Source organism: Buceros rhinoceros, unplaced genomic scaffold, assembly GCF_000710305.1.
Source record: "Buceros rhinoceros silvestris isolate BGI_N320 unplaced genomic scaffold, ASM71030v1 scaffold5650, whole genome shotgun sequence".
In the NCBI taxonomy this organism is placed as follows: Eukaryota; Metazoa; Chordata; class Aves; order Bucerotiformes; family Bucerotidae; genus Buceros; species Buceros rhinoceros.
In genome coordinates, this window is record NW_010388896.1 from 12,667 (window position 1) to 26,607 (window position 13,941).

General features: G+C 48.6%; 1 protein-coding gene across 1 annotated transcript in view; it reads left to right on the forward strand.

Moving 5' to 3' along the window:
* The window catches only part of PLEKHO2 (pleckstrin homology domain containing, family O member 2), a gene marked incomplete at its 5' end in the record, with an annotated part of 19,382 nt that extends 8,590 nt beyond the window's left edge, over nt 1-10,792 (forward strand). The window contains 3 exons of the mRNA XM_010131893.1: nt 4,585-4,689; nt 7,160-7,258; nt 9,554-10,792. Of these exons, the coding sequence (XP_010130195.1) occupies nt 4,585-4,689; nt 7,160-7,258; nt 9,554-10,792 (1,443 nt within the window). The remainder of the gene's footprint in view (nt 1-4,584; nt 4,690-7,159; nt 7,259-9,553) is intronic.
* Between the last annotated feature and the right edge of the window lie 3,149 nt (nt 10,793-13,941).

A 13,941-nucleotide genomic window follows, 5' to 3' on the forward strand; every position in this document is an offset into this window, starting at 1 on the left:
AAGAGTCCGGGAGCCAGCTCTGCAGCTCCCTGCGCATCCTTTCCTAGCACAGCCAGGTACAAACTCTGCACCTGCAGTCAGGAGTGGAAACCTCCATTGCTTATTGTTCCCTTAGTCAACTTTGGAGGGACCTGCAGCTGCCTTCACCAGCCTGGAAACTGCAGCAGATCGCAGTGAGGCCCATTTGCCCTGTGCACAGAGGAGTCTGCTCTGGGAGCTGCCAGTTTGGCAGAGATGCTGCGTTATTCCCAGGGATGAGGTAACTCTTGGTTCAGCTGCAGAAAACCACAAGAATCCCCCAACTGACAGTCCCTTGGCTTCCCCTTTTCCCTCCATGATCTAACCTGACAAAGTCATGTAGAAGAAGGCAGGAGATGACCTCACGTCTGGCAGATGGACTCTGCTGCACTCTTGGTAGTTAGAGAAGTAACTGACCCAGCTCTGCTCTGGCTTCTGCTAGAGGTGACCATCCTGCACCAAAAGCCAGCAGAAGGGAAGACATTCCCACACCTAAACCAGCGGTTCACAAGCAGTTCACAGTCTTGTTTAGCCCAGCCCCACTGAACTGAAGCCAACACTGAAGCAACTGAGGAACAAGCACAGGTTTCTGTCACCCACCTCTGCTGCAGCTCAGCAGCATCTAGCGGAATTGCTCAGCAAAGAGCTAGCGTTGGAAAAGGTCTTCAGCTGCAGCCACACAGCGCTCCAGAGCTTGTCCTTTAAATCCTTTAGTGCAGGTACGACAGACTGACCCTAGGAACACTTCTCTGTCCTGAAAAGCAGGGTCAGCATAGCCATAAGACTGTCACTGCTTGAAGAGACTGATGGCTCTGAGGAGACGTGGAGCAATCATCGGGAGACTGTGCTTGCCACTATCATGGACAGTGACCTGTGGGCAAGCCTCTGGTCTCATGACCTCCAGCCAGTGATTAAGCAGGAGCTGACTGGCCGTGCTGTGCTCAGAGTCAACCGACAGTAAATTGTGTAGCCGGTGTTCATGACTTACAGTGGTTACTATCACATTAGGTTTAGCCATGACAGCTTTTCCTGGCACACCAGCCTGTTGTTTATGGCATGACTCAGTCTCAGCTGGCTTCGCAAGAAGGAGAGCAAACGCATTACCCTGCCTGCTGCCCTCTTACACTGGTGTCACTGACTCTCTGCCTTTAATTGCTGTGGAAGAACAGGCTCTATGTAATGTTTTGTGGGGGGTATCTGCCTTCAGGTGAAACCTCTGATATCTGTGAATACTCGAGTAAAAATACACACAAGATGATAAATTAATTTGTTCCTTGTTTGTAGAGGACTCAGGGAGTCTCAGACTAGTGTACAGAGCCCCAGTGGCAGGCAGGACTGAGACCAGCTCCTCCAGCTCCTTCCTGCCTCTTCTCTGTAGCTTTCTAGAGAGTGTCCACTCTGTTAGACTCCTCTCCCCAGTGCTGTGGCCGAGGACACAAGCCACAGATGGATGCAGACAGACAAGAGACTGCAAGGCAATGAAGAGGCTCTGTCTGGCAGCATCCCGAGTGCCAGCCTCAGAGCTCCAGCAGCCTGACTCTTCCTTGATACCTGTGCGTATCGTTCTAAAAAGGAGAATAAAGTTTTCAAGCAAAGATAACTGGCCATACTGGGAGGAACCTGCTGTGAGTCTCAAGGCTGCCCCTTTGTGTCACAGCCCAGGGACTTGTGGAAGCAGGGAGCAGGGCTGCAGCAGCACGAGGCTGACACTGCCCATGCTGCTCATCCTCCCTCACCCAGTCCTTCAGGAGACTGGAGGGCTCTTTGTGCTGCCGCCTTGGGAGCATCCTTCCACAAGTCCCTCTCCCCCACCATCCATTGGATCTGTGTTCACTAGCTGCAACGGTTGGTCAGCGTGGCAGAGGGTTGCATGCTGCAGGGACATTTCAGCTTCTCATTAAGGATGAACCATCCCCCCTGAGGCTTTGCTCTGCCCTGCTGCAGGGTTGCTGACACCAGTGCTTAATCACAGTCTCAGCTCTGGGAGGCTGGAGGCTTTTGTCGAGAACGAGGCACAGAAAGCAGCATTAGAAGAGGAAGCTTGAAGCGAGGCAGGAATCCTTCCCTTGAACAGCGTGTACGGAGATTTCTAAACCCTGGTGCAGGCTGCCAGGTCTTTGCCAGGCTGTGCAGCAGCTCAGCTGCTCACAAGTAGAGCCTTCTCATAAGCTTTTATAATCACAAAGCTTTGGGGCAAAATCGCTTCCAAACACAAAAAGTTTTTAAGCACACACAAAACCAGGCCTGCTTGGACTCAAACAAAATCTGGCTGTCGCTCTGTTTTGGAGCTTTGCCTTCCCTTAGATTCCCTGGTTAGTGTGGCCCTTCTGCACCCCAGACAAAGGGCTCTTTTTCCAGAGGGCTGTGGTTCAGGCCCTAAGCTCTCCTCTGTCCTCTCAGGAAGACATGTGGTCCCGTCACCTTATGTGCAAACTAATCAAATAAACAATCTTTCCCCAAATTGCTTCTTAACTCCCTGCTTGCCGTGAGGGTCTGGCAGTTTGTCGCTGCGATGTGCGAATGTAAAACCTTGGCACTGAAGTAAGGAATAAATACAGAAGGGAAGGGCAGTTGGTTTCTCGCTGAACAGCAGGAGCAGGTGTAAGGAGATCAGGCAAAATTTCTGATGGTACCTTCAGAAGTTGCTGAGACCCAAACCAGCTGCTGTTTTGTTTTGCCATAAACAAATGAGGGAGCTGCTACAATCATTCGACTGTCAGTCACCATTAGCTTTGTCACCCTCATTTTATGTAGTGCTTGTTTTATACAGACACCGCTGTGACTTCAGAATGCGGGGCCTCAGTTACAAAAAGGCTGGGGCTACAGCTGCTCTTGATGGCAATGGGAAAGTGCAGAATACCTATAGGATGTTAAATACCCCCAAAAACTATTCCAAACAAGACCCCACTAATATGTGTTTGAAAGCTCCTCTGTAGGCACTTCCCCACCTCTAAGAGGTGGATAATTTCAGTTGCTTTGAAAAGTAATTTATGAAGCCCCCAGATACTGTAGTGATACGCAGCAAGGAAAAGATTGTTGGGGGAATCAATAATTCTGTTTTCAGGGCAGGGCTGGAGCAGAGTGCAGTCAACACTGATTTATCCCCCAGTTGACTCTGGGGGATAAACACATGGTGGCGGAACTCAGTAACAAGTACCTCTGTCATTAGGGACGGTGCTAGGAGGAACACGCACGGCAGGCTGAGTCAGGACTGCCCAGGCAATGCTGGGATTGTCTGATGTTTAAGTGCTTGACTTTGGAACTTCGATGATGTTCTTTAGCATGAGAGTATTTCTGTGTGCCTGAGCAGTGCAGCACTGCACGGGGCTGTTTGGACCCAAGCCAGCCTGCCACAGAGCCACCTGTAATGTGAAGGTGGTATTTCACCTGAAGTGTACTTTGGGGCAAAGCCACCTAATACTGGTGAGGCGCTCAGAGAAGACAGCAGTGAAGTAAATAACACTCTACCTGTTGTTTTTGCTGCAGTCAAGAAGAGATTTGAAATGCTGAGCACAGCCCTGGGACTGCTGGCTGGTTGGAGGACAGGCCATAAAATCACCCATCGCTGCTTCCTTATTTGTGTCCCCTGCTTCTTGACAGCTCCCTCTTGTATGGCCAGCTCTTCCCTTCTCCTTAGGACAGCCGTTCAAACTCCAGAGAGTGTGGGTCCCTGGCATTCACTGCTGTGTCTCTTCACTTGATCATAGATCATAGAATCATCTGGTTGGAAGAGACCTTAAAGATCATCAAGTCCAACCATTCCCCCTGCACTGCCAGGGTCCCTAAATCATGTCCCTCAGCACCAAATCCACATGGTTTTTAAACACTTCCAGGGATGGGGACTCCACCACCTCCCTGGGCAGCCTGTTCCAATGCTTAATAACCCTCTCTGTAAAGAAATTTTTCCTAATATCTGACCTAAACCTCCCTGGGCGCAACTTGAGGCCATTCCCCCTCGTCCTGTCATTCTTAATACGCAAACAGCTTTTAGCTGCTTTTTCTCTTACATTGCCCTTATGCCTCATCGCGTCCGTGCTCAGCTGGAGCAGGGTCGGTGCAGCCAAGGCCGGAGCCCCTGATTCCTGTATCAGTTCTGTTCTGCAGAGCCACAGGAACAGAGAAGCAGGCAGTGCCCACTGCACACAGCCTTCCCATCGCCCACAGCCGGGGGGAAGTTGGAGATAAAGTACTTTATTGCATCGGAACCAGCACAAAATGACTTGGACTTTCAGTCTGAGTCTCTGTGCACGGTGTGACCATTCATTGTGCGACTCCTTGTCACTCTCAGAGCTATTCCGAGTGTTTTGCAGAAGGAGGAACTCTTACTTTCTTACTACTTTAGTTACTAGTTGCAAAAATAAAACTACAGCAACAAGCTGTCCAGCATAACCAACTCCTGTTTGTGGGAGCTGTGAAGTACTTGCCAAAGCACAAAGGAATCTCTAGTTTAAACAGAAGCTGGAACTGGATGGTGTGTAGAAACCAAAGTGAGACACAGAGAGCGGAGCGTACCTCTCTGGTCTGGACAAGGAATGCTTTGGCAAAACTCTCTCTCTGCTTTTGCAGGTTCATGATATCAAATTTCAAGCTTCAACTTTGGAAGAAAAGGAATCGTGGATAAAAGCTCTTAATGAGGGGATCAATAGAGGCAAAAACAAAGTATTTGATGAGGTAAGAGAAACAGGTTTTGGAGTCCTGTATTTCTGTGTCAGTTCTCACCCACTTGTCCCAGCCCCTGCGCTCCCTGTCCTTCCTGCATGCCAGCCATGCTCCAAGGAAGGTATTCGTGGTCGGAGATGCTATTCAAGGCAAACCAGGTTGCATTCCCTCAGGCTGGGAGCTTTTAGCCCCTTTAGTTACCAGCCCAAGGTAGAACATGCAAAATGCTCTTTGCACCAACCTAGTCTTGCTGCCTTGCCCTCTCTCCTGGCTGGGGTCAGATGCAGGGAGGCAGGGGTAGCTGGTGTGCCAGAGGGATGGTCTGTGCTGCTCAGAGCTAACATCGAGAGGCCTGTAGGACACAAGAGCTCACCAAACTCAGTGGGAGGTGGTCTGCTGGCTTCAGCAGGTTTGGGATCAGCGATTGCAAGGGTGTCCCCATCTCCCGATGGAAGTGACTGGTGCAGAGAAGCAGCTACAGTGCTGAGTTTTGTAAAGCTGGGGCTGCAGCCTGGAGAGACTCGTCTTCCTTCCCCACCGAGCAGCCTTGAAATGAAGGTATTTGGTTAGGACATAACCCAGTCTTCAAGACTGAAAAAATATGAAGTGACTCAGCCCACCAGCTATTCTGCCTGCAGTCTGGAGAGAAGTCTGGTGGAAAGTTACTCCACTGCCCCAGCCAAACCTGCCTGCCTGGCCCCAGTACACCTCTGCTCCAGAGTTCTCCTCCTGTCCTGTGCATGAAAATTGCACATCCTACAGCTGGACCAACCTTGCCCTGCTCCCTATTAGCTTGTAAATCAGCCCTGAACTAAACCAAAGCAGCAGCATCTATTCTGCAGTCGTTTTGGTAACTGAAAGGAAGTGCAGGAAACCACCATCACGGGAATGACACCAGAAGAAATGGGCAGGGTAACAAGAGGACGAAGCAATCGGCAAGATCTGTTTGGTAAAGGAAACCAAAGCAATGAGCAGAAGTTTTGAGAAATGGTCTAAGCACACGTCTTCACAGCGTAAAGATGTGAACTCTGAGAGCTTGGGCTTTGCTTTTATTCAGCAGAGGGCAAAAGCAGGAGGAAAGGCTGGAATATGCTCTTTTTGCCAAGGCAAATGGCACTCCGTGTCTTTTTTGCTGGTAGTGGGATTTAGTGGTTCTTTGGCCCTTGGAACATGTTGGGAGCAGCACGTGGAATTAGAGGGACCAGCTGGGACCAGCAGCAGCTTGAGAAGATAAAATCCAGCAGCAGAGAGCTTAGCAGCCAGGTCTGCTCTGACATTTTCAGCAGGTGGGAGATGTGCTGTCATGTAATGCCATGACGCTCAGCCCTGACTGGAGGGACCCCAGGCTGGCTCCGAGCTGCCTGGAGGGGCATGGCACAGGGTTCTCCGGTGGGCAGTGAACTCTGCACACCCCCTCGCAGGTCACCTCCCTGCTCTGCGGCCTGGGGTTATTCTCCTTATGAAGATCCGGGTTCTCAGAGGGAGCCGGCCTTTAATTCTCATCCATTCCAGTAAGGATTAAACCTCAGATTTAAAGTGTTTCCACACTGGCCAGGCACAAGCAAATGGGTCAAGCCCTCAGCCAGCTTGGATTAGCTGTTCCCCTCTGAAAGAGCTCTAAAACCACTCTGCCATATCAGCCAGGGATTGGGACCCACTTTTTGCTTTAAATCCCTATTTCGCCCTTACCAGCTTTCCTATTGTAGAAACTTGTGGTACAAGGGCCAGCAAACCAAGGACATGCTGGTGTTTTACCATCCCCGGTCACTGAGTGGAGCACGCACCAGCTCTCAGCCATCGCAGTGTGGGTGGGTGGGTGATCACAGAGCCAGCACAGAGAAATACCTGCTAGGGGGCTGGGACCTCCCTCCCCACATGCAGAAGGCAGTGGATTTCTCATCTGATTCCAGGAAATAAATTTATTAATTCAGCTAGAGTTGCCATTAATCCAGGTCACTGCTCACACCTTCTCTTCAGCATCCTGCAGTCATTAGAGCTGTAGAAAGGAAGGTCTGTACTGAAGCGCTGCTGATACAGTTCACAGTCAGGTCACGGTTATTAATGAGCTTTCACCTCTGAGATGGCAACAGCGATTTCAGTGCTGTGCTCTGCCACACGCAGGAGCCAGTCCAAGCCCAGGCTGCAGCAGGGACAACAAAGCTGCCTTGTGTCCTTCCTTCCCTGCCCCTTAGGTAGAGGGGAGGTTAGTCATCGCAGAGCTCTGAAAGTTGCATGCTTTGCTTTGGAGTGTGCGGTAGCAAAATACGGCTCTTTACAGGACAGGTACCGTAAATATCCATCATGGATAGGCAGGGCTTTGCAGGCAGGCTGGAACTAAGGTCCGAGCAGAGGCTGTAGTGGTGAAAATATCTGCCCAAATGCTGCATCCCTTCATGTGTGGCAGTGAGAACTTTGTAGACGTATCCTGAGAAATTAAAGACCCTCTTCCTTTTCTCTTTTCCTTCTCTTCCCCCTTTTAAAGGTGAAAGTAGACGAGAGCCTTTCATTGGACCATGTAACTCGGGACAGAGTGAAAGTGACCCACGGACGCAGGCCACCCACTAGAAGACACCTAAAGGATGTAAGTGCACCCACCCTGGGGTGATCCAGCCGGGATCACCAAGAGCTGCTCCTTCCACTTGGGTACAGGGAAAACCCCAGGTACAGAGAGCCCAGAAAAAGCTGACAAGGGAAACAGCTTCCTCTGGGACCGACCATGCCAGCACTTCTAAGGAAGCTCCAGGTTCCCACAGATCTGTAGCTGCTGCAACATGTTACAATATATTTAGCTTTCCGTAACTCAAGAGCTGCTTCACCATCTGGTGAGAGCCGTTGTCGTTTTACTTTAATGAGAAGAGACTGAAGCCCCTATATTTATTTTCTAAGAAGTGATGATTGTGTAGCCACAGTGGTCTAAAGGTAGAAGAGCTGTATGGTCTGTGGGGAGAAGCTGTATTTTTTGTTGAGCTAACTGGAAAAAGCAGACAAGCTTCCTTAGGTCTGAAACAGAATACATTATTCTCCCTGGCAGTTTTATGGACTGGCCTGTCTACTCTTAACTGATTTTCTGGATCTGTCACTTAAAAAAAAAAATAAGAAAGAAAAGACACCACAAAATAAACCTGCCATTCGTTTCCATAGGAGAGGTTCTTACTAAAGTTTGATTCCTGTGATTTATGAAAAGGTTTCCCCAGACTGATATTTTAGCAGAGCATTAATCTCAACCAAGGAAGCTTCTTACTTCAGACTTCCGAGACTCTGACTTATGTGTCTGCACAGCACCCAGGTGACCCTTGTGCAGAAAATGAGATGCCCCAAGACTTTTTACTTTGCATGGAAATGCAGGGAGACTGTCTCTCCTAGAGAAATGCACAGGAGTGAATCATAAATTCTCATCTACTCCTCTAGAAAACCACAGAAGAAAACATGACAAAAGTCACAGCAGCAACGAAATGTGGATTCTCTGCTGTTGCCTAATATGGGTTTGGCAAGATAGCAAGCCCTTCCCTAGGCACTAAAAACATATCTCTCCGCTACTCAGCTTACTATTTGCAGGAGATACCTCCAACATTAATATCTGTAGGGCCTCTCACCATCAGCCAAATTCAGAGGAAACAAAGTCCAAAGCAGGAACGAGGGGAGAGGGAGGGGATAGAACCTGCAGAAAGATGTGTGTCATGGCTGCTGGCTGCAGCACCATGAAGGAAATGGGCTAAACGATGCTTTTCAGTGTCAAAGCAGGCCAGGTGAGGACAGATCAGGGCCAAGCCACCAGGATGCAGCTTGCCTCCATCTCTCTGATGGGCTGGAAAGGCAGAGAGACTTTAACTAAACTCTCTGCACTGCAGGGGTCTGGCCCTGGCTGCAGCTACGCATTTGTGCGGTTTTCGGTTCCCTCGCACAAGAACTGTCACCACAATTGTCCCCCTAGGGCGCTGAGCTTACACGTTACAATGTCTTTTCGAAGTCCCTCCTTTTTAGGAAACCCCTCTACTAGAGCAATTCGCACACAGCCTGTGGTTTGAGGGAGGTTTAACTAGCTCAGGCTTGGCCCTGGTAAGACAGGGATGACATCAGGGTGGAGGAAGCAAGCAGAAGGCAACGGTGCTACAGTAGTATCTCTGACCCGGCGATCTAAAGATCGTTTTCTATGGCAGAGCTCACTACTTGGCACTGACAGGAAAACCAATAAATAAGGTTATTGTGGAGCAGGCTTCGAAACGTGCTTCTCAAAGGAAGCAGTAAAATGAGTTCTGTGCTTTTGTCCTGATTCTTGACTGATTATTGGCTTTGACGTTCTCATGCAAGTTGCTGCACTGTCAGGCAGAAAATAACTCGACAGCAAAAATGACACTAGCAGAATGGGATGGTCTGGGGAAAAAGCGGAGCTATGGGGGGAGATGGAAGTGCTTCACTCGGAGCATTCAAGATTTGCTGCAGTGTACGTGACGTGACTTGACATGACTTTCTGCTTTGCTGGGTGAAATGTTTGGTATTTGTGATTATCACAGCTCATTTAAATTTACCATAGCAGATCACTTTAGGTTTCACTTAGCAGATTAACTGGGAGAGCTGGGAGAGCTGGCTGCTGCTGTTAGAGCATAGCACAGGGTGATGCTGCACAGAAGAAGAACGAGCTCCATAGATTGCTCTTGAGCTCTAGAAAAAGCTGCTCTTTGAGTACCGTTTCTGTTATCAGTCAGACTCTTCTCACAGTTTCAACAGATCCAAGTATAAATGGGGTAGATGTGTGAAGCAGCAGCCCCTCGCTTGCCACACTGGTGGTGAGAGTCTTGCACTTTAACTCGAAGTTAAAAGACGGAGAACAGGATTGATGGTGGGATAGATATTGAAAAAGATCTCTCTCGTATTTCAGGCTGCCAAGTGTACATCAGATGGTATCCTGCGACTAGATCTGGATATAGTAGACCATGGGCCACCAAACTTTGATTACACTATGAGCGAAAGTGATGATGTGCCACCTCAGAAGGAAACTCCCAAGCCACCTATGCCACCTACAAAACCCACTGGCACAAAAGAAAACCAAGATGCAGAGAACAATGTTCCTGAGCAGGAACATAAAAAACCTCTGTCTCCTCCGTTACCTCCAGATAAGAAACTTAAGGAAGGCATAGCATCAAAGGACGATGTAAATGCCCAGGAAGAGGACTCTGTAAGCCCAGAAGAGAATGTGGAAGGATCCCAAGCACCAAGTGAGGAGAACAGAGAGAACCTCACTGAGGTCAGCAACAGGAGCATAGCAAAAGCTCCAATTCCTCTTCCTAGGAGCGTGCCGGACAAGCTAAAAGTAGCTTGGGACCAACCACTGCCTGAGACTAAAACCACAGAAGACTTGAAACCATCAGGAGATAGTAGCAAAGACAATCTTGCCGAGGTTGCCGCTGCAGATGTTACGAAGCCTGCTGTTCCTCCTAAGGTTCTGTCTGAAAAAATGCTGGCCACACTGAACTCCAGCCACTGTGACCTGGAAGCTGGGGGCTGGGAAGACCTGGAGTCTGGCAGCTCCAAGTCCCCGGTGAATGGGATCGCAGCCAGCGAGGTAGCAGAGTTCACATCCCCAGCAGCTGAAACTGAAGAAGGAAATGGAGGATCCTCTGCCAAGAAGGAACAGCAAACTTCAGCAGAAGAGACAGAGACTTCCTTAGCTACAGAAACAGGCCATGAAAGTGTAGAAGAAACCGTTGAGAAGAAAGAGCCTGCAGAAAGCACTTCAGGCCTCAAACTTCGCAGTTCTTCTCTGGGAGACTTACTGTCTGATTCCAAAACCAGACAGAGAGCACTTCCAAGCCAAGGTTTCCCCGAGGATTCCCATCTCCGCTTAGCTAAAATGGAGGAGAAAGTTGCCAATGAAAGGGAAAAGGCAGAAAAACTTCTGCAGAAGGTTTTACGTGAAGGGTTGGAGCAGGCCCCGGAGGGGAACGGACCCCCAGTGATGGCAGAGACATTGCTCAATGAGGCAGTAGAACAACTTCGGCAAGCCACACAAGTTTTGCAGGAAATTAAAGGTCTTGGAGAACTGAAAAAAGAAGCAGCACAGAAACAGAAAGAAAAGCAAAAGGATCTAGTGACTCTTTACAGGAGAAGTGCTCCCTGACATACTCTTCAAAGAGACTTCCTTCTCCAAATCAAAGCTAAACGTGCGCCGTTTATGATTTGTACCATTGCTAGGCCAGTGTTTAAAAGGTGATGTTTTGCTGTGTGCACACTGTGTTTATGGGACAGAATCGAGCTTTCAGTTACAGCATCTTTCTCTCTTTCTTCATGTTCTACATACCAGTCCCGTCCTAATCCTCTCAGCACAACAGAAGGTTGCGAGGCATTGAATGCTTTCAAAAATGTGAATGTTCTTTAAGGGCTCTGTCCTTAAAGATCCATTTCAATGGATCAGGCCTTAAAATTTACTGGTAATCGAACCAAGCCGGGGTTTGGAAAGGAGCAGAATGGCTGTTCTAGCACAAGCCCCTGTCGATCTGTATTTATAGACAAGCAGATTGCACTGGCACCCATCTTCTTTTCCCACTTAAATCGTTCAGGGATAAATGTAGTCAGTGTTTGTTCACTTGCTGGCAAGGTTTCCCAGACCACCTGGCCCAGTGACATCTAGGAATGTAAAGATAAATGGTTTAACCTTCTCCAAAGATACTCATAAAACCACATTCACAGTTCAAAAGTGACCTCACACAGAGGCAGGCAAAACTGGCCAACTCCTGACTACAAGTAGTGTCCTCAGGTCTGGAGCAGCTGTACGAAGGATCCGAGTTGGGCTCTGCAGCGCTTTAGGTGTGCTGTGAACCCAAGTCTCAATTCATCATTGCCAGGCAAGTATTAATTGTTTCTGTTTTATTAATAGGGAAACTGAGGCACAGAGCAGGCTACGCTTGGCCTTTGAAGGAATGTCTTTTCACAGCACAACAGGTTGATTACTGAGGATGGTACCTGGTAACTCAGAATCCCCTCATCATCGTTGGGAACATAGACCCAGTCGTTTGGAGAATTGTGTCCAGGAGATCTCCAGGAGCTTCCTAGGAGAGCTGTCATCAAGAAGCTTTAGGGTTGTGTGGTCCCTTAGCTGTAGGCTCACTCTGTGTTGTCTTGCGATGTTAATGCCAGGAGCACCCACACCAGGCAGCGGGTCTGGAGGAGATCCCTCTTCCTATTTAACACGTCTCTACCTTCTGTGTCCTGGCTGGCCTGAGAGCCACGATTTGGCACAGACGTGTGAAATTGGAGTACATGGAGGGAAAGGCATTTTGCACGCACAGCATTGGGGCTGGTCCCAGTGCCCTCAGTGTAGTAAAATAAAAGCGCATGGCGACCTGAGCTGGGTCCCCTCCCCTGCTCTCTGTGGTCGCTCTAAGGAGGATCCTATGACAGCCCAAAGGTCTTCTGCTTTGCTTGAGCCAGCTTCTGGAAGCATGGGAAAGGGCAATCTCCCCGGTCTGGTTTTAAGGAGTGACACGCTATCTAAGCTCTTATCTCTTGTTTGCCAGCACCGCTCTCTTAGCTCACCCATTTCTTTTTCTTCTGTTTTTTCTTTTATAATTTCCCAGGTTCCACAATGGGTTGCAAACAGCACCCCCCATAGCAACAGCTCAGCTCATCTGAGCCTCTTCTTAGCTTAGGCAGTGAGCACTTCAGGTCTGAGCACAGAAAAGTTGGATTTGGGCTTCCAAATAACCTGTTTTTCGCCACCTGGAGCCAGCAAGACAAGTAGTGGACAGGATGCTTCTGCCTCTTTTTGATAGAGCAGCCTTGGCTGCAGTGGTCTGTCCACCTCTCAAGACAGCCACAGACATTGCACGGAAGTTCACTCGTTATTCTCTTGCATGTAAAGTTCTACACAGTGAAACACTCAGGGCTCAGGTGCCAAAAAGCTTTGTTTTGAGACCAGATTGCTATGTCCTAAGCCCACCCCCAGGCACGCAGCCTGGAGCAAACTCTGGATCTGTGTCATTTGCTGCTGTAGATTCAATGTGAGCCATGGGTCTTAATCACCTTTCCAGACATCCCTGGGACAAGGGCTAATAACACAGACAATATTCAGTGCCTATCGGCTATCTCAGCATGTTTTTCTGCATGTGCACTTTCGTTTACCGAACACTGTGCGGTGTGAATGTGAGCTGTCAGAACCTGGCGTGCACTGGAAGTCGAGGGCCATCAGCTTCAGAGAGCAGGCAGGCTTTTCTAGATGCAGTTCTGTAACGGGAGATCGATGAGATGGGGGAAAAACAGTTCACACTAACAAACAGAAATATACAGCAGCCAGGGCAAACTCTGGGTACCAGTTCATATCCCAAAGCTGAAGCCAGCCCTAAACTCCAGGATGGGCAAATCAAAGCTTGGAACTGAAAACCCAGGAGGATGAAAACGGCTTATGGGGTAGCTCTGTCCCCTGGTTTATATACAGATGCTTTTGCTCTCGTGGATGTTTTGTGGCGGCTCTGTGTTCTGTGGATACCCATCTGGCAAAGTGCTGATGGAGATACCCAGACATCCCTATCTGTAACAGCCAAACCTACAGGATGTGCTTATATTTACTGTATATTTTTATATTATACTGAATATTCTAATGAATAAATGTCTGACATTTTACTGAATACCCATAAGCAGGAATCCTAACAGAGAAAACGCCCTGTATGTGTTAAGAAATGGGCAGTTTAAATCATTTTACAAGCTACAGCTAATTACTGTATTTGCTGTACTAACAGATTTCTATTATGTTTGTAAATAGGTGTAACTTAAGTGGAATCTCCGTTGCACCCTGCAACTCTACTGCTGAAAACGCTGTGTTAGAGACTCTTCAGTTTTAATTATTTTGTTCTGATACGGTTAGCAGTTCATCCTAAAATGTCCAGCCTGGCTGTAAGCCTGATTCATTGTGTTCCTTCTGCAGTTTTCCACTTGTTCTTCTCATTCTGGACGTGAGCCAGGCCCTGCCTAGGGCTGGAAGCTGCCTTCTGGGGTGTTTTTACATGCTCCTTTGAAAATGGCAGTGCTGGGCAGAGTCAGAGACAGGATCCTGGGGCTGCTCTGACCTCATGCAGCAGCTCCCATCTTCAGTGTACATACTGCCACCATGCACTTTTTAAAAAAAATCTCCCTTTAAACTTACATTTAAACTTAAATCTAATTTCTGGCTGCACTAAGGCTGGGGTTTTTTGTTGGTTTTTTTTTTTTTTTTGGTGGCTTTTTTGTGCCTGAAAACCCTCTGGGCATAGAGTGCTGGGGTGCGAGTCTGTGTTT